The sequence below is a fragment of the Cavia porcellus genome, unplaced genomic scaffold (assembly GCF_034190915.1).
Source record: "Cavia porcellus strain 051 isolate PalLab524CR breed Dunkin Hartley unplaced genomic scaffold, mCavPor4.1 scaffold_14, whole genome shotgun sequence".
In the NCBI taxonomy this organism is placed as follows: Eukaryota; Metazoa; Chordata; class Mammalia; order Rodentia; family Caviidae; genus Cavia; species Cavia porcellus.
In genome coordinates this window covers 61,962,367-61,988,366 of record NW_026947497.1, presented here as the reverse complement: position 1 = coordinate 61,988,366, position 26,000 = coordinate 61,962,367, and the positions used below count along the sequence as shown (strand labels likewise).

Sequence of the window (26,000 nt, the reverse complement as noted above, 5' to 3'; positions counted from 1 at the left end):
GTTTGTAATGTTTGGTAGAATTCATCTATGAAGCCATCTGGTCCTGGGTTTTGCTTTGTTGAGAGGTTTTTGATTATTGATTTAGTCTCTTAGTTAGATGATTCTGTTCATTTTTTTCTTATGGTGCAATCCTAGTAGTTTGAATGTTTCCAGGAATTTATCCATTTCTACATTATCTAGCTCGTTGAGTGTGCAACTGTTGACAGTAGTGTCACAGTCCTTGTGTGGCATCAGGTATAACCTCTTTACTGTTTGATTTTTGGCATCTGAGTCTCTTCTTTATCATTAGTCTGGCTAAGAGTTTCCTAACTTTGTGGATTGTTTCCAAAAATAACTCTTTTGATTTTACTCTATTTTTTTTCTGCTCTGTTCATTTCTCCTCTAATCTTTATTAGTTCTTGCCTTCTGTGAATCTTAAGATTTGATTTCTTCTCGTTGTGGATCCTTAAAGTGTGTAAAGTTAGATTATTGATTTCAGATCTACTTTTACAAATGTGAGCATTTAGTAGTATAAACCCCCCTCTGGAACCTGCTTTTACACATAAGTTCCAGTAAATTATTTTTTTCCATTATCTCAAACTATTATCTAGCTTCCCTTGGGATTTCTTCTTTGACCCACTTGATTATTCAAGTGTGATATTTAATTTCCACTATTTGTGAATTTTTCACTTTTTCTTTTGCTTTAGGTCTCTGCTGTTGTTTCATCATGGTTAGAATAGATACTGGATTTGATTTCTCTCTTGTTAAATTTGTGAAGACTTATTTGGGAGCCTGACCTGCGTTCCTTCCAGGAGGGTATTTCACTGGACTGGAGAAGAATGTGTATCTGCTGTTGCTGAGTAGAATATTGGGTCTGTGTCTGTTAGGTCTGCAGAGTTGGCTAAAAACTCTGTTTCTGTACTGGTCCTGGGTCTGGACACTGAAATCTCCAGCTGTTTTACTACCATGTGTTTCTTCCGTCAGCAATGTCGGTCTTTGCCTCATATTTGGACATGCCGACATTGGGTACATATATGTTAGAGCTTCTCTGTCTGGTTGAGTTGATCATCTTACTCTAATGTCTATGTTGTGGTGTTTGATTTAGTCTGTTTTCCCTAGTATTTATATGATCACCTTTCTCTCTTTCACCTACCGTTTTCATGCAGCATCTTTTCCCATTGTTTCAGTTGCATCATAAGAAGTGTCCCAGGGTGTAACGTGAGTTCAGCTTCTTTAAAAATCCATCAGCTGTGATGTCTCACGGTGGGATGGAGCACGCTTACTATTGCTGTTTTGCTTGCTGTGTTCTGTGTATCTTATAATTGTTTAGTCTCTTTTCTTCTTTTGGTGTCTTCCATTGTATTTTGTAGATTTTTTGTTGTGACTTGTTTTGATGTCGTCCCTGGATGTTTTTGTGTCTTCCTGGGTGTTTTTTTTGTGTCTCACTTTTTGTGTCTTCCCTGGATGTTACCTTTGTGATCAGTATGGAGGTTACACTAGAGTTACAACAGCCTTAATACCCCTTTCCACTTCATATTGCAAATGTCACAGATTGCTTTTTTAGTATTGCTATTATCATTGTCTTTGTCCTTTACCTGTGAAATTCCATACCAGAATTAAGTTATTTATATTTTTGCAGGATTTTACAGGATAGGATTTTACAGGATAGCTGTATTTTCCTTATACTTTAATGCTATTGCTTGGCATCCTTGAATTTCAACCCGTAGGACCCTCTTTAGCGTTTCTTATGACCCAGGTCAGGTGGCAGTGGCTGTTGCTTCCCTGGGAAGGTCTTTATTTCTTCTGTCTCTTGAAGCACAGCTTTTCCAGACACAGTGGACCCTTTACCCACAAATTCAGCCTGCTCCCAAGGGCTGGCTGTACCCAGGCTGCTGACTGCAGGCTTGGGCTCCTCTGCCCAGCCTTGTGAGTCTGCGGTGCACAGGTGGATCTCAGGGTCTTGAGGGAGATATGCTGGCCCACGGTTCTCAAACCTATGCAGGAAAGGGTGTTGTCATGCTCCTTCCAGACTCTTAGGGTTGAACCTTTGTCTGAGCCCATGTAGAACCACAAATGGCCAGCATTCAGGTAATAACTCAAGACTTTGGCCTTATTTAAGCTAAAACTAAAATTTCAGTCATAACCCAAATTGTTTGTATGTCAGGCCAGTGGTAACTCGAGGGTCCACTATATAGTATTCTTGGCTGGCAGTTTTTCTCCGCATTTTGAATATGTCACTTGTTCCCTTCTGGACCTAGTTTTCTGCTGAGAAATCTGCTGATGGTCTTCGGAAGCCCCCTGTACATGACAGATGGCTTTTCTCTTGCTACTTTCAAGAATCCCTGTCTTTGACTTTTCACAGCCAGATTATACTGTGTCCTCCCAGGGACCTCTTGGTGTTCATCTTAGCTGAGAGTCTGTTCGGTGCTTGAATTTGAACATCTTTTCTTCCTCAGATTTCAGAAGTTTCAACTCTTATTTCTTCAGATAAGCTCTGTTCCCTTTTCTCTCTTTTTTCTTCTAGAATGCACCCAATTGATGGTATGCTATCAAGCTTTATTTTTTATTGTTCCTTTTTGGTTTCATTTTGTTCTGTTCCTGTGAGCTGATAGTTTAAGATTTGCTTATTCTTCTGCCTCATGCAGCTGCCGAGCTCCCTGGGGAATGTCTCCACCTGAGTTTATGTTCCTAGGGCACAGCCCTCGCATCTCTGAAAGCTGCTCTTTCATGCACATACTCTGGTGCTGGCTCTGCAGCCCAGGATTTTCTTCTGGTGGCATCAAACTTGGCATTGGCCTGTCTCGGGACTCCTTTGGGGGGTGGCTGTTGCTGTGTCGGGGAACCTGATCACTAGGTCCTGTCCACAGTTCTGGCAGCTTCATAGGTCATGCCATCACCTGCCTTTTAGCACATCTATTTCTGTTTTTTCAGGAACCTTTGGGACAGGTGAGCAGTAGGTGTAGATGCTTGATCCACAACCTTACACTGGAAATGCCTGGAGTAGTTTTCTTGAAAGTAAATCCGTAGTTATTTTTCTCAATCTGTGCTTCTTTAGTCCTTTTTATAAATTGATATCTGACTTGTAATTTGTCTAAGAATCGGCAGAGGATGTGTTTTGAAGGGGTTTCTGTGTGCAGTTGAGGCTGGGCTTTGAGTGGGAAGAAGTAATGCAGTGGACGTGACACTTCGAGCCTCAGACTGGCTTTTCCGAAGCCTGAGGGCTCAGCCCCGTTTGCATTTTCTGTTTCAGAATCGATAGAGTTGGTGCCACATCGCTGCAGCATCCAGCTTTTCCAGCCGTCACATCAAGCGGTTTCTAGTTTTAGCGAAATAAAGTGGTTCTGCTCACTGTGCCTGGCACGAGAGTGTGCAGGTGACCAAAAGTGTGCAATGACCATCGGAGGTGGGATGGCCCTTGGCCCTGGCAGTGGAAGGCGTTGGGCACAGGTGCCCTCTTCTATGGTTCTGTTCTTTTCTCCTTTCCCAGCAGAGCTTGCTGTATTCACTGCGTAATGCAAATTACTGTGGGCAGCCGACCTCCTTGTGTGTTAGTTTTTAAATTCTGCCCATTTCCAGGCCCACAGGCACACACCCCAATTTATTTTCTATCAGATATGATTTTTGTGAGTTGTACTTTAATGGAAGATTGTCGGTGAACAGTCACAGTCTTAGCCTACAAAATATCTCCTGTTGTCATTTTCAGTATGTTTTTCTTCAAACATGAGTGATTTGTTTCATCTTAGGTTTTTCTTTAAATAAGCAAGTCAAAACAGCAAAATACTTCTCATAATTTTTTTCTTTGATCAGTTAACATTAAGCAGTTTCCAGCCTTGAGATAGGGTGACTGCATGGGAAATACAAACATTTTTTAAAATGGATCTTTGAAACCCAGTGCTATTAAACGTTATTTAGGCTTCCAGGCTAGACCATGAGACTTGCTTAGTCCATCATGGTGACTTGGGTTCTGGATCATGGGTGAAAGAAACCAGTCAGAAAGAGATGGCACGGCAGAGGTCTCGGTCATGCTGCCCGGTTCCGGAGGCAACTTTGGGTCCTTCCTGCTCCTCTGCCTCCTCTCCTCAAAGCTGTTTCCTTCCTGCAGAAGCTGGTGGGTCTCTGCTGTGTTGTCTTCTCGCCCCAGCCCCAGCCCCAGGGATGTAGTGTGAGTCTCACCCAGGCCAGACGAGGTAGACGAGAGGAAGCAAACTAACCAACCGTGCTGGAGTGGTTAATGCCGGTTTCACTTTTTAAAGCGATGTGTGCTGAATAAATATGCACAGTTGCCCCGGAAACTCCCTGATTCCAGGTGGGATCCAGACAAGTATGACCATCAAGGTAAGGTAGGGAAGAAGTGAGCTAGGGCTGGGGCTTTAGGGTTAGAGTTTTGGGGTTAGGTTTAGAGTTTTGGCTTTAAGGTTAGGGCTAGAATTAAGGCCATGGCTAGGCCACCAGCTCACTCTCCAGCTGCTGGCGTTGTGCGCTGATCGCAGAGCAGCCTCTCACAGTGGTTGTGTTCCTGGACTGTAGGTGAGAAGGCAGATTCTCTGAGTGGCATGTTTTCTGCTGGGTTCTGCTGGCTGGGCTCGCAGACAGCCGTGATCAGGTAGAGTTAGAGACCTGCGGAGTATGTGTAATTCATCTGCTCTGTGAGGAGTTCCTATGTTCTTTTCTACCTGCTGCTCCCCTGCTATGTAAAAAGAATGTGTGACCACCAAAGTCCACTGAGAAAGGGACTGCCTCTAGGGCCACCATCCAAAGAAACCATTGTAAATATGTCATATTTTTGGGAAAATAAACTAGAGAATTACTCACAAGAACACTGCAGTGTGTGTTTAGGCCCATTAACCTGGCCTCCTGTTGGGATTAAAGTCACCAAGCCAGTGCCAGCTTTTCTCAGCCTTATGCATAGTTCATGTGGAGACCTGGAGACCCAGCCCCAAAGTCTGTGCCCCTTCTTCAGCCCCGTTGCCAGCCCCGCCCCCAACACTGAGGGAAGCAGCGCTGTCCCTGCTGGATTGCTTTGCTTGGTTTTGTTCTTTAATTCTCACCATGATGCTGAGGAGGATGTAGGTGCACCTGTTCTTAATGGAGGAGGACGGGACGGGGCCAGCAACTTGTCCTTGATGGGCCTCCGGCCATCTGAGGCCACCCGCTTTCTGAAAAATTGGAAGATTTCATTTCATCCACTAACTTATTTTCTGTCTGCTACATCCACCAAGGTTGTCTTAGCACCATGTCCCTGTATGCTAATAGAATCAGACAAGGGCATAATTTAATGTTTTCTTGATTTTGTATTTATACTTTGTGGTTTACAGCCAGGTTCTTACTCATTATGTTCATGCAGTTCAGAGGTGTGACCTATGATGGTGTCTGACCATCAGGCTGGCCTTGAACTCACATATCCCGTGGTGCCTTGAATCTGCAGCAGTCTTCCCGTCTCAGCCTCCCACTTGCTGAGATTACAGGCATTTGCCACCACACCCAGCCCGTGTTGTGCTCTTCCTGTGGGCCCTGAAGGTCACTCTTCCTGGGTTGCTTTGGCTGTGCCTTACACTGACTGAAACCTGCTGGCTCAGGTCCCCTCGAGGCCTGCCGTAAGCACCAGGCCCTGCTTGGCCACATCTTCTGTTGAACTGTGCTGTCCTGGCGAGGTGCTGATCTCCATCTCATGCCTCTCCAGAAGACACTCACGTGTTATTTATTTTCCTCCTCCTTTTAAAAATATTGCAATAATAAATTCAATTAATTTTTTCAACCGTCTCTTTTTTCTGTCAGAAATTCAATGTGACATTTCGTGTAGTCTGCCCTGTCTCTCACTGATTTTCTCAATGATTTTTTCATTCTTATAAAAGTTGACAGCTTTGCCAGGTGTGCTGCCACACACACTTGAAACCCTAGCACTCTGGGAGGCTGAAGCACGAGGCTTAGAATTGAGCTTGTGCCTGGGCTGAGCCCGCAAGACCACAGAGCAGCCCGCAGTTTTCCCCTGTTGTGATCCCTGCTCTCACAGCAGAGGCTTCTTTCTGAGTGTTCAGGTGTCCCTGGATGCCCACCTCAGACCACAAGGTGGCGCCACCTTGGAGAAGCAGCCCCAGTGGAGGCCGTCTGTCTGCAGGGCAGCGTCCTGATTCTAGCAGGGCTGTTGTGTAACAATAGACTGATAGTTGGTACCTGGTTGGGTTACAGGAAGCTTCCTCATTAAGCATGCAGCTGGTGTCGGGAGGAGGAGTGTCCTGGCCAGGTCAGAAGTTGCGTGTTGGAATCTCCACCCCTGCCCTGCTCTAGGTGGAGTCCTCTGGGTGAGGTGACAAGATTTCTCATTCTGCTCATCAGCACTGACTGTGCATCTTGTTGACTGCTCCTGGGGTGTGCAGGGTCCGGCGGTTCCTGTCAGCCATAGCTGACCCTGCCATGTGGCCCAGTGCAGGTCCTGGGCAGAGGCTGGTGCGGCTCCGCCTCGAGTATGTCAGCTCAGGCATTGAGGGACAAATGTTGACAAATGTCACGTGGTACTTTGGAATAGCCTTTGTTTTTCTGTAAAACACTGAGAGTGGCATCTGGTATTGAGTGATGGAGGTGACTGACTCTTCAGAAGAATGAAGCAGCCAGCAGTCATTGAGTGGACCGCAGTGGGTGGACTGCAGGCTGCTTGGCCATCAGCAAGTGCTGAGGTTGACTCAAGGCCCCCACGGCCTTAGGGCTCAGTGTGCCAGTGCCCACCAACTCCTGTCCCTTCTCTTCCAGCATGCACTCCTGGCTCTGAAGTTCATCCTTGCTTTTGCCATCCCGGATAAACCACGCCACATCCAGGTGAAGCTGGCCAGGCTGGAGTTTGAGTCTTTGGAGGCCCTGAAGCAGCAGGTAAGAGATGGGAATGTCCAGTGTTTCTTTAGTGAATGACAGGAACAATTCCCAGGGACTGCGTTTTTCTCCACACTGTATTTATTACTAATATAAATAAATATGGAAGATCCATTTAGGATGCCACAACCAAACCTAGATGCTAACCACATGAGCAGCAAACTGGTTGAAAGGGCCGCACTCAGCAGACAGAAATATTCAAGCAGAGGTAATAAATAGCAGAGCGAAAGAACAAGACAGAAGTCTAAGAATCACCGGGCAGCTCCCTCGTCTTGGATTCCACCCTGCAGAAACAGCGGGGAGGAGACTGTGTAATAAAATCCTACATGATATCTTGCAGAGCACAAGGAGGAATGAAAACAGTGGGGAGAAGCAGCAGAAATTGCCATGAAAGGAGAAACTGCTTCTCAGTGAGTTCCACACTGTCCAGTCGGGGAGGGGAGGGAGAGAGACCTGCCAAGGAGCAGGCACCTCGAGAGCCCCGCTTGGGGGGTTCTCTGCTGTGGGGCGGAGTCCTGGATGCCCAGAGTGGCTGGTCTCCAGGGAGGCCTAGGAATCGAAGTAAGGAGGAACGCAGGAAAGTGGTGTCTCTCAGTTCTGGGACCCTTGCCCTGCAGTCCCTTCAGCCTCCAAACCACTTTGCACAAGAATTTTTCTCCTGGTGCCTGAGGAGCTGGGAGGAACAGCAGGCAAAAGGACCCAGGCTAACTGCCCATAGAGGGGAGAGACCTCTGCATCCAGGAGCATGTGCCACACCTAGGCAGGGTCACCCGGAAGAGAACTGGTGGGACCAGGATCAAGGATTGGAAACAGGGAGACCCCGTCACCTTGCCCAAGCTGTGTTCCTGTTTGTCACATAGTTGGTGAGAGGAGAAACAAAGCCGCCGTGTTCCCTGCAGGGAGCGTAAGGTCACTTTTAGCACGTGAGCCAGAGGACCTGTGCCATAGACCAAAGCCAGCATTGAGCTCTGCAGCGAACACCAGAAGCAGAAGCGTTCATAGCCCAGGCCGCCACTGGGTCAGCTTTGTTCGCAAGACGCTGCCGAGGCAGCACATGAGAGCAAGGGACTGAGACCTTCGTGTTGGTCGGGGAATCAGTGCACCATCTCTTAGGGATACGAGGATCTCACAAGGATCTCAGGGGAGTTCAGTTACCAGAGACAGCAGGACAATTCAGCAGGACGATGGAGTCTACATAAAATAATGTGCTTCCTTTCATAAGAAATAACAACTAGTTTAAAATGTTACTGAAGAATAAAAATCCCACTTACAGAAGAAACCTAATGTATACCCTAAAAAGCTCATAAATGTGGATAATCTATGTAGAGGAGTATTTTTTTTTAAGTTTCCCAGGATCAAAAAATTTAGTCTTGCAAAAACCCAGTGTCAGTGCAGATAGAAATAAACATTTGAGAATAGCAAGGACACTTCTGAAAAAGGAGAGAAGTAGGGTCACAAACTCTGCTGGACATTAAAATGTGTTCTGAATAATAATTAAATGCATTTTGAATTCAAGAAGAAATAGATCAGTGGAATAGAGCAAAGATCCTAAATGGACCCAAATAAAAATGGGTACAGTGATGGTAACAGTGACATTTTGTGTCAGTGGGGAAAAGATTGATCGTTACCTGGTTTGATGACCGACAAGCATGTTAGAAAATCACTTTATCACTTTACCTATGCGTTGTTTTCCACCAATCCCACACTCAGATAGTTGAGCCTCAATGTAAAAATATAAAAAATTTTTTAAAAGCTATTTTTAAAAACTCAGAGATGTCTTTCCATGTGAAGTGCCTTCCTAGGCAGGACAAAATCCCCTAAAATCTTAAAGGAAAATACTGACAAAGTAAAATACATGAAAATGTAAAACTTCTATATGATAAATTAAAAAAAACCTCAAAAGATAAATTGGGCAAGCTGGGAAAATATTTGCATGTCTGACAAGGGTTAATATCTTTAATTCAAAACAGTTCCACAAACTCATGAAGAATGATAGCCCATTAATTAAGGCTAACACATGGAGAGATGCCCACTCTCCCTCAGATAAAGAAGTGTAAGCTCCAGCACCAGGGAAATCCTACTGTCTCGGTCACTGTCCTGTCAGGGGACACAATGCCCAAGACTCACAGTGTAAAGGAGAAATTTATTCGACTCAGTTTCTAGTGGGTCCAGTCCACTGGCGCCAAGGCAGACACACGTGGTGGGAGGTCCTGGAGGCAGAGGACGGCTGCTCACCTTCCTGCAGCCAGGAAGCAGAGAGGAGGGTGGAGCCAGGGGAACAGGACCCTTCCAGGTCACACCCCAGTGACATGACCCCACCTCCTAGCACCAGACTTTGGGGGACATTTTAGATCTAAGCCATGACAGCCATACTGTCTCATTCTGTTGACAAATGGGCTAAGGACCTCTGCCATGGCTATGGGAATGTGTGCTCCGTCACATGCTGTTGGCAGAAGCATGAGTCAGGTCAGCCTTTCTAGAATGCACGGGACCCAAAATGTAAATGACTGCGCTGCATGGAGAGCTCACCCCTGCAGCAGACCAAACCCGGGCCTGGAAACGCTTCCTGTGACAAAGGCTTGGAGGCCATTGACTTCCTCAGTGAGAGACTCATTAAATAAGTTCCAGCATATCTGTGGATTAAAATTTTATGACCCTGCTTTTTTAAAAAAGTCCTTTGCCGGTGTGTTGTGTGGGTGGAATGCACACATGCCCTGGCTGTTCTATATAAAGAACAAGAAGCTGTCCTCCAGTGAAACTGCAAAGTACAGGAGGAAGGAGTGAGGAGAAACGGCAGCTGCCGGCAGGGGTATCTGTTCTTGCCAGGGCTCAGGTGGGCCCTCCTGGCAGTGGGGTGGAGACGTCCCCACGTATGACGCAAGTGTTCTGCTCCTGCACAGGCAGGCACTTGTTCCCGAGAGTCAACAGGGCTCCGCTGGGAGGGGGCCGTGTGTCAGCCGTGTGCCTTTCTACGCACACACATGAATGTGTGTAAAGAAGGGGTGAGGTCCCCCTCAGCGGAGCGGTCTCCGCATCTGTCCTCAGCTGTTTGTGGACACACAGCTTCTCCACATACTCCCTTTTTTTCCCCCATAAACATTCATACACTTTTGTTTTTTGGTACCAGGGATCGAACTTGCAGCCTCATGCTTGCCAGGCAGGCGCATGTGCTGTTGAGCTAAACTCCTGGCCCCAACATTCATACACTTTTTTAGGAATAAAAAAGTAAACATCCAGTGAAGTTTTCAGAATAAAATTTGACATTTCATGTATTTCACACATGAGCTTTGAGGCTGCAGGTGCAGTGCAGCGCTGGCCTGGCCTGGCCTCTGTCACTGCTGCTGCTGAGAAGTGGATGGTGGTCAGTGCCCGGATGTTAGTAGTGTGGATTCCAACAGCGGCTCTTCAGCACAGGTCCTTTGACAGATCGGAACCCGACTGTGCCTTTCCAGTAAAACTCCTTCCATGTACATGCCTGGGCCGTGCACCCTGAAGGCTGTGGTCCCCGAGTCTCAGGTGGGGTCAGGGGCCTGAGGTGGAAAAACCCCTCTTGCCCCTGCAGACTCCTTTTCCCAGTTCACACCCATGGTGAAGGTTGTTCCTGCTACTGCTGGATTTCACATGTCCACATATGCATGCGTGTGTGTGCGTGTGTGTGCACATGTGCGTGTTTGTGGAAGGTGATTGCATCAGGGATTTATCCATGGTGTGTTCAGGACTGTACATGCTGGCCAGCTGTGGCTTACTGGGAGGTGGTGGGTCGTGACCTGGGAGACCGCTTCCTGGCTGCCACGGGGTGAGCAGCTCCACTGGACTCTTCCACTGTGGGTCTCGGCTCCCCTGGACTCTTCTGCCATGGGTCTGCGCTTTAGGACTGGAACTGGGAGCCCCAGCACCTCTCTCCTTGAAGCCGCGGCTGTTGGGGGTTGGGTCCCCATCATGGGAAGGTGACAGCTTGGGTCCCTGATGTGTCAGGTGAGCACTGCAGACATGGCCAGGCTCAAGATATTTCATTTATGAGGCTCCGAGTCTCATAAGTGAAAGCTGGGTCTGAACTGTGGGAGGCCCCCAGTGAGACCTTTCTGCACCTATGGGTGCTGAGCCTGGAGCTCAGAGGAGGAGGGGGAGGGGCGCTGGGCCCAGCCAGGACCATGGAGCTCATGGCTGTCAGGTGGGAAACTGTGCTATTGCTAAATATGCAGACACATTAGATATCCGTAAAGGTGAGAGGCAGCCTGGGCAAGATGAAAGCGTTTACTTTGCAAAGGTCATTTTCAGATGCTGAGGCTCCGGTTGTTCAAGGCCTTTAGTAAGAAGTGGAGACAGTAAATACCACCCTGAGTGCCCTTTCCTTCCTCTTCAGGGTGATTTATTCACTCCTTAGTCATTTGAAAATCCAGTTAAAAATAGAAAGGTGTCTTACGCAGGAACCATTTGGTAGCTCGGTGGCCCAGAGCACAAGGCGCGGCCTCCCAGGACAGGACCTGTGATGTGGCCCCTGGGCAGCCAGCTTTGCCCCACCCCTGGGCACACTCAGGCCAGGAGCAGCAGCCACCCGAGCACCCAGCAGGACCGCAGCCTGGGAAACCTGTCGTCCTCTCTGAAAGCAGGAAGGATGGAGAGGTCCCAGCGTGCTGGTCTCAGCCCAGGGGTTTGGGTCGGGCGCAGGACCAGGCCTTGATGGCCCCCATGGTCGGCCCCACCTGGCACTGTGTTGGGCTGGAGACCTGGTTGGTGCCAGCAGACAAGCCTGCCTCAGGTGGGACCAATGACTGGGTCCACGTGCCCACCCCGCCCCAGCCCCGTGGCTGTGTGTCTGCCTGCTCTGTAGTGATTTCCCCAGCATTTGCCAGAGCTTGTGAGCCTTTCCTTCCCTGCCTCTGTGTGCTCAGTCGTCGATGTGGAGATGTGGAAGTGATTCTTTTTTTCTTTTTTTGTGTAGTGATTTTTAACAATGAGTGAGTGTAAGATCTCACTACCTCCATGAGGCTGCACCTGCTCGGCGTAAATTGAGCGGCCCAGGGGGTACGGGGCCTCAGCGCTGTCTGCTGAAGGTCCCTGGAGATCTAAACCATTCCAAAACCTTATGTCTCTCAGAAAGAAACATGAGTGAAATTTTGAGTCCAAATTAAGCATCAGCCCCTGAGACAGGCAGAGCCAGGGGCATGTCCTTGGGGAAGGGTGGTCTGCAGCAAGGCCCAGAGCCAGGTCCAGGCCTGGAGGCCTGGGGAAGGTGAGCGAGTGTGCTGGGTCTCGGGGTGCGATGGGCTTACCTTCCCTGAGGCAGCAGCATGGCCCCAGCCCAGGCCCCTTTGTCTTCTCCTCTAGTCACTGGAAGGGGTGAGGACAGAGAGGGGCAGCGGGAAATGTGTGCGGGCCCCAGGGTGCCCAGGGCAGAGGGGAACTGCGTTCGTGGTCATCCTGGCTCACTAAGGGCCCAGTGAAGAAAAGCAGGACACAGCAGTGGCCCAACGCCAGATCGGGATGGGGAGCTGTGGCCTGGCACAGCCAGGCCCTGGCAGCACAGCGAGGGCACAGACCTGGCCGGCACTACTCCCAACTATGCCCGGTCGGGGACGCAGCAGAGCTGTTGGGCCGGGGCAGTCAGCCTCCATAGGGAACTCTCTGCACTCACGCTTCTCCCCAGTGGACAGATACGCCCTTCTCTGACCGTGATCCATGCTCCCCGGTACCCTTCTGCCTCCTCCTGTCACTCTGGTTGGGCAGGATCCCACACTTCCCAATGCTTTGCACTTCCAACCACTGAGCCACAGGGTGACCAGAGGTGGGCCACTGTGCTGGGCCCTGTGTCCATTTCCCCGGGAGCCCAGGTCCCTGGGTAATGCCCTGCTCAGCACCAGGCCCGGGCCAGCCGACACTCAGTTTGTCTCTGCTCCATCAGACAGATTTTAGTAACTCATTCATAGTTCAGAAGCCAGTGTCTTAGATAAATGACAAGTGATGTCCTTGGACAAAAAAAGAAGAGTCTTAAAATAGATCTGCTGGCAAAAGTGGAAACCAGTCGTGTGCTTTGCTGGGATCAGGAAGAGAATGCATTTGGGGAGTGGCGAGCCTTGCCTGTTAGACTGGTGGTCAGCAGGGACCGAGGACCACTGCCTCGGTCACAGAATAGAATCTACTTTTCTCTTTGTCCCCGGTGTCTGTGGAGCACAGGTCTGGTCCGCAGGGAGGGCCCTGGGCCAATGGTGCTGTAGGACAGCCAGCTGAGGCTAGAGCCACCTAGGTCATAGAAACCCACCTGTCCTGTACTCACAAAGGAACATTCCCTGTCATCAGTGACTGGAGACTGTACCTCCAGCCTGGCGTAGTGGCACATGCCTGTAATCTCGGCATTCAGGAGGCTGAGGCAGGAGGATCACTGCAAGTTCCAGGTCATCCTGGGCCACAGGGCGTGTTCACGACCAACCTAGACTACAGGAGGAGTTGCTTTCTTAACTCTCTGCACCTTCCCAGAACACCGCGAGTAAGAATGTAGAAGGTAAGAAGACACGTGTGTATACGTGTTTAGATTAGCTAAGGTTTTGAGCACTCCAGCCTGAGGCTGGGCAGTAGACTAACAGTTACAGGGCCTTGAGGAAAGACACACAGACAGTGGCTCTTCGTTGGCAGGCAAACGCCTCAGGTGTCCTACCACACTGAGAGGTCATACTGTTGGGTCAGATATTAACAGTCCTCTGCATTGTGCAGTTGTCACATTTTAGAGTCGAGAAGCTCTATAAACGTGATCCTGTTCTGTCCCTTAACCTACAGGGTCCGAGAGAGTTCTCAGGTCTGCCTGTCAGATTCACAGATGGTCCAGGCCTGAGCCTCTTCTGTCTGTGCCCTCGGGGGTCCCCGGGCGCTGGGTCTCTGTTTCCCTGTGTCACCAGCAGACTATGACCGAAATGGTGGGGCCTCTCTTTAGGAGGCTTGTTTGTTAAAAAGAGAAGACCATGGTGGCTTCTGTCCTCTTCTTTTAAATGACGTACTTGTGAGAAGCCAAGGGCAAGTGAAGAGGACTCTGGGGTGGACAGAGAGGCCACAGGCCTGGGAGCACGGCCTGTTTCTAATAGCCACATGAGCAGACTCTGTGAGAGCCCAGAAATCGGCAGGTGCTTGCTTCAAGAACCAGACAGTAAACATTTTAAGCACAAAGGTCACATAGTCTGTGTCGCCACTGTTCATTTCTCCCATGGTGTAGCATAAAACTGGCCATAGTTTGTAAGTGAAAAGAACGGGTACGTATTGACAAAGCCTGGCTATGGCCAAGTCGGCCCTCGGCTTGCCTCTATCCAGCCACTGCCGGAGCCACAGAGTCCCCGGGCCAGGGCTACCCATGGAGAGTGCAAGGCTGCTGAGGTTTGGGGTCCTTTACTGTACGGCAGTATAACAAACCATGGAAGCCACCCAGGAAGCAGCGTTGTCCTGATGGAAGACAGCGAATCCAGGTTGCTCAGCCAGGTACCCGGTGCACCACTCGGCTAAGAAGGGAGGCTGTCGTCAGTGGGCCAGGTCTGACTGCGAGTTTAACAGTCGGCAGGCTTTTCTACCTTTGCATGATTAAACTCGGAAAAAGGAGAATAAACTGGTAACAAGACAGGAGATGTGTCCAAAATGAGCCGTTGGTAAACAGTGAGGCCTGTGTCTCACTTGGGCCCTGGCCCTGCCATCTCTCTCCCTGCAGGAATCACCCTCTCATCCCCGAGCTGGGCTGCCTTTGAAGCCCTGGCCCCCTCAGCGCCCCCAGCGCACTGCGCAGTGTAGTTCTGGGTCCTCAGCACCACTGTGGTGGCTGAGCCATCTGGGGGCCCTGGTGCCACCTCTTTATGCCATGGACCAGCCACAGCTGAGTGATGGGGACGGCTCACGTGACCAGGGGTAGGGTAACCCCAGAACCTTGCATGCACGGTAACCTTTGTCTTGATTACTCTTCACGGAGCTGTGAGGACACTCACCCCATCTCACTGAAGCACTTTCACGTTTGATTCTAAATAAAAGGAAGTCGCCCCTGGAATGTACTCAGTGTGGTGCCCAGCAGGTCTGGAGAAGGTAGCTCTGCCTTCCCTGGGAGAATCCTGCAGAGGGCTGAGCTCACGGCTCCACCCATCCTAGGTGTGCCTGGAGGCGGTTAGGGGCGCAGCTTGATGTGGGAATACTTGGTCTTCTGACCCTCTGTAGACTGCACGGCCCCCCAGCTGTGCATGACTGACTGTTTAAGCCTGGCTAGGTCTGAATTAATCTGCGCATGCATTTTTCCAAGATAACCAGGAAACAAGATTTCGTGCTGGATATTGGCTATGTCATGTTTACTGGATGTTGGACTCCATAGTGACACCCATAGTGACGCCCTTTCCAAAGGATTTAAAGTCTTGTGGGCGAGGCCTCTAAAAAAAGGAGAGACAGGAAAGCCGTCTCCAGACCTGCAACGGTCGCCATCATTCCCACTACATCGCCTTCTCTCCCCACCGCCCCAAAAGCCTGGGTGTTTTCCCGTCCTTGAAACCTGGCTGGAAGCGAATGGGTTGCTCTCTGACGAGTGTCTCAAGTCTCAGGTTTGGTTTTCCTGCTGCCACACATTGAGACGGTCTGCAGGGCGGCCGTCACCTGTCAGGTAACTGTGTTTTCAAGGCTGTGACTTCTGAGGGCTTCCTCTCTACCCCAGCCAGTGTGGAAAAAACTTTCTTCTCATTCATTACTTGGAGAATAGATGGATCTCAAGATTCTCTCCATTTGCCTTCTTTCAAGCCGCCTAACACGTTGCTCATAGGGGAGGCTTTGCAGATTCCTGGGACCCGATGGGTGTGCTTTTAATTGTGAGTTTGGCTTTAGTCACAGGCGTGTGGGAAGCAGAGCAGCCAGGTGTCTGGGAAACACAGCTCCAGGGTCCCCTCTGCCTCACAAGTGACAAACACTGTTTCAGTGGAAGACAGAATAAACCCAGGTTGCTTGCATTTTTCTTCAGGCCTAATGGTTTGCTTTTTTGTTTTTTAATGTATATTGTGCAAAACCATTTCTAAGCATCCACATGGGCCTTAAACTCCTCCAGAATGACTCTCCACACACCTTTCCTGTGGGAACTGTGAGGGGTTTATCAGCATAAGCAGAAACGCCGGCCCAGGAATTGGTGTTTCCATTTAGTCTGTGTGGAACTCTGAAGCATCCCTGCAGCTGAGGACGTGTCCCGGTGTGCTCCGAGCAGAGACGCCCTGCACCTGTGCCAGGCTGAGTAGTCAGTGCTCTCACCCGCTCCGGGCCCCGGGCTCATTCCTGCTCCTTCTGGCTCAGGAAGTCGATTGGGGACCTAGCTGGGAAGCAGACAATCAGGCCCACCAGGGACTCCTTGTCCAAGATGTGTACAGAAGATTAGTATAAATAGCACAGAACTCTGAACTGAATGTAACAAAGAATTTCTTGGCCATTGGGATATCTGGAGATGGGTAGTTTTGGGGGTTTTGCTTTGTTTTTGCCAGGCCTGGCTGTACTCAGTTGGAGGTGGGCAGGTCTCCTGCCATCCACAGAGAGCCCCAGAACCACAGCACTACCTGCTTCGGAGACAAGTGTCCAGCCAGGAGGGTCAGGCCTCCCTACCCAGCACTGTCGAGCTTGAGATGAGTTCTTGGGTGCAGGGGCTTCCTGCGGGAGGGGGCTCCCCTTGGGCCCCCTGGAAGTGGGAGTCTACTGGGTGGTTGCTCTGAAAGAAATCAGAGCACCATTTCTGACGAGAGTAATGGCGTTGGTTCAGCTGGCAGAACTGAGCTCCACGTATAGTGTCTGTGGCGTATTTGTGTGTGGGCACATTAACCGCCCATCTCTCATCCCTTACTGGTTTATTGTTTTACAAGAGGGAGAGGACCAAGCACAGAGCTGGGTCCTTTGATTCTGACTCTGATCATCTGGGAGTCTCCTTCTGACCTTCCTCCATACTTGGGCGGAATCCTCTGGTATTTGTGGGGCTTTTTCATTAGTGGCGTGCATGTGTGTGTGCGCGCGCATTCTGTTTCAGCAAATCACCCTGCTGTTCCTCTGTTCACCTGTGTGGATGCGCAAACCTCCCTCTCTTGCAGGGCTGCCATCTTCCGTCTTGCCAGCCCTGGGCTAGAATAGCCTTGGGGCTGACCAGCCTGGTGCTGTCAGCCAGCGGCTCCCACACAGTGGGTGACTTCTCCCCAGCTGCCTCCTTTCAGGCCAACGATGGGGCTCGAAGCCCTGGGTGGGGTGGGTGCAGCCAACCTGGCAGGGGCTGGGCAACACCCCGGCTGCTTTCCTCATAGTGACATAGGGAGCCTAAATGTAACTCCTGGCCTGCTAGGCGTCAGATATGCCAAGTTGGTGTTCTCAAAAATTAAAGAATGAATTGTAGGGAACCATGGAGGTGAAAAATGGGAAATACTAACAGAGCAGCTCTTGAGCTGGGGGTGTGGCTCAGCAGCACGAGTACCTGCCTGGAAAGTGTGAGGTTCTGAATTCAGTTCTCAGTACAAAATAAAGAGAGAGGCAGCTCCGGAAAGACAGGAGGGAACCCGAAATTGGGTTGTCCACGAGCCCACTTGTCAGGAGATGTTTTACAGAGCAAAGTCACAAGGATGGGACAAAACTGTGATCAACCAGTGAGGTCACAAGCATAACTGCTTGGGTGACACTGATCCCAGGGGAAGTGGTCAAGTAACCAGGGTGCATGGAAGAACAAAGACTGTTTTAGGAAGGGAGGGATCGGGGTGTGGTCACCTACCCTAGTGACTGACATCTATCTGGACTTACCTTACCCCTGGGGTTACGCAGGCTTGGTCATTCCAACTTTATCCTGAAGATGGGCCTCTGGCACCTGGTGATGTGTGCTCATTCTCTGCACTGACCCCCTCCAGTGCCCATCCCTTAGCTGTCTGATAGTAACAGCAAAAGAAAGGAGCAAAAGGACCGAATTCAGATCCTGCAGGTGGGGATCCAGCCCCAGGCTGGTCTAAGCTGCTGTGAAGGAACCTGCTTGCCTGTGCTGATTGTGCACCAAAGCCTTAAAGGTTGCCATCCCAAGGGCTAGGGGTTTAGCTCAGCGGTATAAATGCCTGTGTGCAAGCGCAAGGTTGTGAGTTCAATCCCAGGTACCAAAAAAAAAGTTGCCATCCCAGATGCAAATGAGAAGCCCATCTTCAACAGGGCTGGAACCAGAGGCAGGGGCGTCTGTCCCTCTCTCCTGGCCCCTCTTCTGTGGACCTGGGCAGAGCAGGGTCAAGAGCCAGTCCAGAGCAGGAGAGGGAGTACACCAGAGCCTGGGGCTTGCAGGGTGCCCTTGGCCATGTCTGCACTGTTCACTTCCAGTGAGGGTACCTCTGAGGCCCCACCAGGGTGCTGAGGTGGAGAGCACTGCACTGACCTCCTAGCTGCTCTACGGGGCAGGGCATAGACAGCGCTCTGCTGTCTGTGTGGCTTCTTCCATGACTCGAAGAATGCGCTCACAGTGCGCAGGAAGCAATGCAGAGAGGCCCAGCCAGACTGCCAGGCCATCCATCCGTCCATCTGCAGGAGCTCCAGTTTACTCCAGCCTGGAACAGTGGCAGCTCTGTTGGTTTGGAGAGCAGGAGAGAGAATGCTTGGCCGGGAGCCCACCACCAGCAGCTGTAGCCTTTGCTGGGGACAGTGGGGGACCTTGATGTCTGCGGGAATCTCTCACCCCCTCCCTCTGCCTTCTCTGAATGCAGTGCACATCAGCATGACTGCTGCCACTGGTTCCCACTCCCCAGACGCCCTCAGATGCCCTTCAGCCCATGCCTGGGAAGCACAGATAAGTCCAGCCCCGCACTTACCCTGGGCAGCTGAAGGGGAATGAGATGGCGTTGCTGTGGGAGGGCAGTGGGGCGACTACTTTGCAGCCGGCTGTGTGACTTGGGCATTTTTCTGTGCCAGGCGTTAGGGGTCTTATTTCTGCCATCAGATGTCAGCCTCTGACAGACGAGATACTGTTACTATTTGGACTTGTTGAAGATGCATACAAAACAATATTAAAGCAAGGTTTTCTGGAAACAAAGCTTCTGTAAATAGAGAGGGAAAAGGGGGTGAAGGGGGGGAGGGTAGGGGAATGGGATAAAGAAGAATCGAGTTTTGTCACATATGGGTGCTAGCCGCTGTCCACTGTGCCAGAACCAGGCTCACAGGCCCAGAGAGCTGCGCTTCGGCCCTCCTAGAACCGTGATCCCCACATGTTATTCACACTGCTGGGCTTACAGTGTATTTTCTCATGCAGGGAAATGCAGGAGCTGGCAAGGATTTTTTTGTACTGGCTGGACGCCGCGAGGCTGGGCAGTTGGGTGGGCTTGGTAATGTTCCCTTCTTGCTGGTTACATAAATTGCATACTGGTCTGGTCAAAAAAGCACATCAAAATAGTTTACTGTGCAGCTGGCCTGGAAGGCTTTTTTTAAAAAATGTAAACACAATATTCACTAATGTGCAGTCATAAAAGTTTCCATTACAGTTGAGGTCATGGAATCCAAATAGTGTGCCCTGCAGGATCAGACATGAGGCCAGCACAGAGATTTCCATATTCTAGAATAACATTTTTAAATGACAGTGTAACAGAAAATGCCCCCCAGCCAGTATACTCTGGTTTCTTAGTTACCCAGGTAACAGTTCCTGTTTCAGTTCTGGTTGCTTCTGTCTCTTAGAAACAGCTGGTCACTACGATGCACATTGCATACACCAAACCCCAGTTGACAAGCCACGCTGCCTCCGTACTTCTGGCTTGCTTATCCCGTGTAAGCCCTAGGCCCCGGAGGTCAGGGCCTGGTACTTTGGGAATGATCCCAATCAATGTCTGTCGACATAGATAAATCTGCTTCAAATCCTGGGAGTCACGTTGATGGTCCTGTTTACCACAGCAACGGCAGGGGACGTGGCCCAGATCAGATGAAGGAGAAAGGCTTTATGTGAAGGTACAGTGAGAGACAGGTCTCCGGCAGCATCTTTACTCGCTGCTTCACCTCGCTGTCATCCTGCGTTAAATCTGGTAGATTCTGGGAGGCAGGAAAAAGGTGACCTCGCAGAAGGTGTGCGTTTGACAGTCACTTCCCAGCCCCATCAGCATGACAACCCTTTGAGAAGGGTCCCAACTTCTCACTTAACATGAAAGGAGGGGCCGAAGCCTCCCTTGTCCTCCTTCAGGTTTTCATTTCAAAGGATGAGATTCAGGAGTAAAAATACAGAAAAAACAGGGCTGTACAAATGTCACCTCCTTGAGTCACCTCTCTCCAGTGTGTGGTTACTCAGCTCTGATAAGCTGACCCCAGGGTGGGATTCCGGTGAGACAGATTGGCTGACTTTTAATCTAACAACTGAGTCCTGTGATAGCCATACCTTTCTGAGTTTGTTCGAATTTTATTTCATCATTGCTTGTAAATGTTTTGTCCTCCATTAAAATTAATCAGCAAACTGCATTCTGGTTCCCTGAAGTAATTAACATGAACTGTTTCATAGCTGGAGAAAGGAGACCCTGAAGGATAGAAAGGGTTGGCCACAGGGGGAGGGGCATGAGCGCTCCCCTTTCTTCTTGCGGACTTCACAGACAATTCTGAACGCAGCAACACTGATGTCGCAGTGGCTGCTGGTGGCGTAAAGTGTGTTTCAGTGTGCCCTGCAGCCCGGTGAGAGCAACTTCTAAGCAACAGAGGACTGGTGCTAGACGGGCATTGTGACCAGAGCTACGGTGTGGCTCGCCAGCACCGTGCCAGCATGTCACCTGCTGGGAGATCCTAAGGATGGAGTCCTGTGCTGGGCTCAGGGGTGGGGCCTGCTGGGGTCTGGTCGTGTGTGCAGCTCCTTCGTGACCGTTGATATGGGTGAGCTCCTGAAGTGAGCGCTGGTTCCTGCACAGCACGGATGATGAAAGGATCAGAGCTGGAGGATGCTGCTGTAAAACCGCTGATTCTCAGTCTTTAGGAGCCGCCTCGGCTTATACCTCCCAGTCCTCGGGCGAGCCTCAAGGACCAGGAAACTCAGACCCATTTCTCAAGTCAGTCTCTGCTGCAGTTCCTTTGTGTCTCTCTTTTCAATTTGTACTTAAAGAAGCACAGAAGCTGTCTCAGGCTACAATAATGCATGGCACTCTGAGATTAGTTCATTTTAGGAATTGCTTTAAGAACCAAGATTCTTTTACATCATTGGAGAACTCTCTTTGAGCCCGAACTGACTATAGGAATGGACTTTTTTAGGTGTCCTTTTAGGTTAAGAATTCTAGTGCCTGCATTTGTGATTTATACGGCATCCAGACCTTGCTCTGTGCATGTGTGCATGTATTTCAAAAAATGTGGGTTCTGCCAGGCATTTGCTGTAGGCTTCACCCTCTATCCGTTTGTTTGTTTGTTTGTTTATTTGTAGTCTTGCTGTGCAGCCCAGGCTGGCCCTGAACTCGAAATCGTCCAGCATCAGCTTCTGCCTGCTAGGGTTGTGAGCTTGCGTCATGGTGCCCAGCTTCTCCCATCTCCCCATACTCTGTATCCACGGCCTCCTCTTTCCAGTCCCATCCCCTCCTGCAGCCACGGCTGCTCTCCCGAATGGCAGTGGTGCTGCATGTCAGTGTCCTGGGAGGCGTGCAGCACCTGCACACAGCCCACGGCTGTGTGCGGCCTGATTTCTCTGCACAGCCCCTCTGGCCCCAGGCCCTGTATCCTTTGTCTTCACCTGCTCTCGCCATCCCCTCCTTCCCTCTGCTCCAGTTTTCCTGAACACTCCTGCTGCCCTGGGCCCCTGCTGGCTCCTACACGAGTGCCTATGCTCTGCGGGCCCTGGGCCCCTTCTGGAACGAGACGCCACGCTCCTGAGCCTGGGGCCCTGTGCTTGTTTCTGAGGAAGGTGGCACAGTTGCCACTGCCTGAGTAGTGCTGGCCTCTGGGAAGCAGCTCAGATGCACATCCCGGGAGCCCCTGCTGCTGGATCCTAGCCCGCTTACTGTGGCAGAGTCCAGCCGGCCCCAACCGCTCTCTGGCCTTGGGCTTGTGTCTGTGTCACTGCACGCTAGGTGGACAGGTCCACCCAAAAAGTCCCCACACTGCCGCAGGGCAGTGTCATCACCAAGACCCTGAGCACCAGCCTGAGACCGCTGGCCCATGGTGGGCCACGTCCCCACAGGTAGGCGGGAATCAGGATGTGGGAGATGAGATGTGGCAACCACGTCCTCTTTATGCAGGTTGTGAACTAATTTCATACCTGGAGAGGGCAGCACAGCTCCCTGAAGTCGTTTGTGTGCCTCAGGGGAGACCCATCCTCTGCCTGCGATGCCAATCCCTGTGTAGTTCCCTCCATGTGTTAGCTGCTCTTCCCACAGCCAGGAGGTGACCTCCGGGGCAGGGGCTGTCCGAGCAGCAGGGTCACCCTTGGTTTAAAACTGGAACCCCCTCCAGCGTAGCCACGGTTAATCCTACCTGGGAGTCCCTGCTCCGTAAAGCCGGTGCTTTCCTGCCCCCGTGGCAGCTGTGCCAGTTTGGGACAGCCTGCATGGGACCTGGCCCTCCCAGAGGCGCCTGAAGGTAGATGAAGGGGCCAGGATGGCCTGTGGCCTCCTGCTGCCACCTCAGAGTCTGTCTGCAATCCCAGCCCAGCCATGACTCTTCCACCTCCTTCACACTGTGCTTCAGGAACGCTAAAATAATCATCTCACCTCAGTCTCTGTGCAGCTTGAAGTAAACGAGAGGGAAAGGTTTTCTCTCCAGGCCCAAAGAAGTGGGTAATCACCTCAGGCAGTGCGGGGTCAATGTGCAGTGAGCCGGCCATGCTTGGTGACCCTGCAGCTCTTGGAGAAGAGTCCGCAGAGGAGGGGGTTCGGGATCGGCCAGTGAGCCAGGCCCCAGCCGAACTCCAGCCCACGCCACGCCGCCTGTCCGCACGTGGGCTGGGGGGTTGTAACACAGTACCTGAGACTGGGTAAGCTGTGAGCGACAGGAAGGTGTTGCTGGTAGCTGTGGGGCCTGGAAGGCCAGGATTAGGGTGCTGCCTGCTTCCGGGCCGACTTGCAGAGTGTCCTGTTCATGGACAGTGCCATGCAGGGAGCCCGCTGGGGAGGAGGCTGAAGAGCCTCCCCCCTGTCATGGGGTCCTGTTCATGAGGGAGGCGCCCGTGTAGTGCAGTCACCCCCTGAAAGCCCCCCACACACACCCTCACTGTGGTTCCGGGGTATTGGTCTCGAGGACTCCCTTTGAATGTTCAAGACTGAACCATGGCAGACTTCCAGACGGCGGAGGTGTTTCTCACATCTGTGTCCTGCTCCCCATGGGCTGCGCTGGGAACCCACAGGCCCATCTGCAGACACAGCCCCCAGGGCCCCTCAGCTGGGACCCCAGCTTGGGTCCCCTAAGTGGCAGAACCCCTCAACTCCCAGTCACAGTTTGCCAGATCGCAGCAACGCGCAGGACTTGAGATTTGTTCCAGTGACGCCGAAGCGTCGGACCACAGCCAATCTTAACGTCTTCTAGGTGTGCATTTACCTGGGAGTGTGAGGAGTTTTGGAAGGACGTTTGCTGGACTGCTGAGCCCTGAGTGGGCTCAGGGCATCCACTCAGGGAGACCTCATTCAGAAACCTCGTAGTCCTGGTGCCAGGTCCTGGACACATACACTCACGGCCTTCTTTAGAACAGGTGGAGGTGGACCAAGTCCATCATGAGAGGACACAGGGACACAGTGGGGTGTTCCTTACACGACACATGGTGGCCTTGCTTCTTGTCTGGGTGTGTCTGCCCCCGCCCGGGTCTGTATCCCTGTCCAGGAGTGGTACCTACACAGAGGTCCTCGGGTGCCTCTGCCCTCCCTGAGGACAGCAGGCCTGTAGCCGACAGGGTGCAGGGGCCCCTGCTTCTCTAGCATGGGCTGCATGCATCCACTCCTGCCACTCATGTCGGCGGCGACCCTGGTCCCCCAGGGAGGGTGTTTGCAGCCAGCCCCCCTTGAGTTGCGCTCTGCTCGCTTCCAGCTGGCTCAGATTTTCTGTGTGGCTGGCGTCCCTTCCTTCCTGCACAGTGCTGGCTTAGCCAGGGCTCCGGCTCCTTCTGGAGATAAGCACGGAAGTGTGGGTCACAGTCGCGATGGTGCTCTGCTTCCTTTGCATCGCTGTGGCCTTGGTCAGCAGGAACTGAGCTGAGCCCTGCATGACCAGGCGGAATGCAGGCTGTGACAGTCACATACATCAGCCTTCCTGTAGTCCTTCCAGATGGCTGTGTCACTGTCCCGAGCTGTTGCTGCAACCCCCAAACCCAGCACCCTGTCCCTGCACTCTGTGACGGCCCCAGGGAGCCAGGAGTCTGAGAAGCTCCTGGGGCCTGGGCGGTGTTCCCTGCCCTGCATGAAGAGCAGAACTGAACACTGGCCATGAGCTCGGCCAGGGAGGTGGCGGCCAAGGGGATCTGGGGTCCCAGAGCCCTTCCTGTGCCCTTCCCTGGGCACTTGGCTGGGTGGCTGCAGAGACAGTGACTCTGCCCTGGCTCCTGGGAGTAGGGACCCTATCCAGTGCCCACCCGAGCAGCTGCTGTCTTGTCACCCGTGTGCGGCTCTGCAGCACAGCCCCACAGAAACACGCCCAGAGTCTGGGGTCAGGAGTCCTGGGGTTGACCAGGCTGAGCTTGGTGTCACCATTGCTCTGCGGTGTCAGGTGTCCAGTACTGGCCGCTCAGTCAGGAGAGGCCCAATTGCTCATTACACTCTTCATGTGTGTCACAGGGACACTCTGGTCACTCAAGTCAGGGACACTCTGTGGAAGGCTGCTCAAGCTGGGCCATCTCAGGCTTTCTTGGGATATTTGCATTGGGCTCATGGGTGCCCAGAGCCCCTGAGGGACAAGGCTGCTGGGCATGTGGTCCTTCTGAGGAGACACACATTACCAGGGTGCCGACTGTGCCAGCTCTCCCTGTCCTCAGGCCACAGTCACAGCACAGGGCGTGGCACCTTCAGCCCCATCCTAACCCCGTAGAGGGTCCTGCACTGTCCCAGTTACCTGGACCTGCCTGGCCCCCAGGGTGCAGGAAGGGCTCAGCCATCTCCAAGCCCCATAGGACGCCAAGCCAGTGGTGGGGACTCGGGGCGGGGACATGAGCCATCGCACCTGGTGCAGGCTAGGCAGGTAGCAGAGGCCGGGCACCAGGAGTACACTGTGGCGACATTTGGGGCATGGTTTCTCCAAAGTAAGAGCCACTAGAAAACTGGGGAGCTGGGCATGTGGCTCACAGCATTCCGTTCTCTCCACAGCACATGAAGCTGGCGGCCGAGAGCTTGAAGGAGGAGCCACGGGGAGGCAAGACCGAGACGGGGGCCTGAGACGGGGGCCTGAGCCGGATGCCCGCGCCCTGCCTGTGTTGCTGCTGCCTGGGGACCTGGGCCTCAGCCCTCAGGGTCGCTGCTGGTCCTGCACCCAAAACTTCCTCCCCAGTCCCCTCTGACACTGCCTTATGATGCATCAACAGAAGCTGCTGTCACTGAGCTATTAAAGGCCAACACCTCTGTCTAGTGCTTCCCTGCCTAGCCTGCTCTGTGCGGGGGTGAACCCAGGGTCAGATCACTGAAGACGGAGCAGTGGCTGGTAGCACAAGTGGTGCCACCCAGCTCAAGAAGGCTGAGGGAGGAGGGTCACAAGTTGGAGCCCATCCTAGGCAACTTATCAAGACCCTGTCTGCAATACAGTAACGGTAGAGTGGGGAGACAGGAAGCACAGGGCAGGGACCCTGGGAAGCTGCAAGTGCTGCCCCTGTGAAGGGGCTGCCTTCCCAGCAGTGCCAGCCACCACCCAGCCCCATCCTGTGCAGGGCTTAGCAGCTGTGTGGACGCCGAGCTGCTGCCCAGGATGTGGCTGCTGGATCCAGAAGGGTTAGCCCAGCTACCGGGGAGGACGGAGAGACGGCAGGGAGGTGGGGCCTCTCCCAGCCAGGTAGCCCTGCCCCTGCCCACTGTACTCCCCAACCAGGGCCCTCATGGCACCCCATGCTATGCAGGGGCCACTGGGTTCTGAAGTGTCGGGGGGGGGGCCACCCTCGTCTCCCAGCCTGCTGCAAGATGCTGGGAAGGGACAGAGTCAGGCTGGCCCTGGGGACCAGTCCTGGGGATACCGTGGGCTGTGAGGGGTGGGCAGGTCGTGGGCACCATGGGTTCCTCAGCCATCTGTTGTCCCAGCTCACCCTGGCCTTGCTGGCCACATCA

The 26,000-nt window shown here is 52.1% G+C and overlaps 1 protein-coding gene across 5 annotated transcripts in view; it reads left to right on the top strand.

Annotated features, from left to right (window-relative positions):
* Ano10 (anoctamin 10) overlaps positions 1-25,313 on the top strand; it is a 115,001-nt gene extending 89,688 nt beyond the window's left edge. For 4 of the 5 annotated variants that reach the window (XM_003476871.5, XM_013160364.3, XM_063260994.1 and 1 more), the window contains 2 exons: positions 6,724-6,840; positions 25,056-25,313. In XM_003476871.5, the coding sequence (XP_003476919.2) occupies positions 6,724-6,840; positions 25,056-25,124 (186 nt within the window). In that variant the 3' untranslated portion in view covers positions 25,125-25,313. Of the gene's footprint in view, positions 1-6,723; positions 6,841-7,180; positions 7,251-25,055 lie in introns of all 5 variants that reach the window. The other variant, XM_013160363.3, reaches the window with a different exon arrangement.
* The last annotated feature ends 687 nt before the right edge of the window (positions 25,314-26,000 follow it).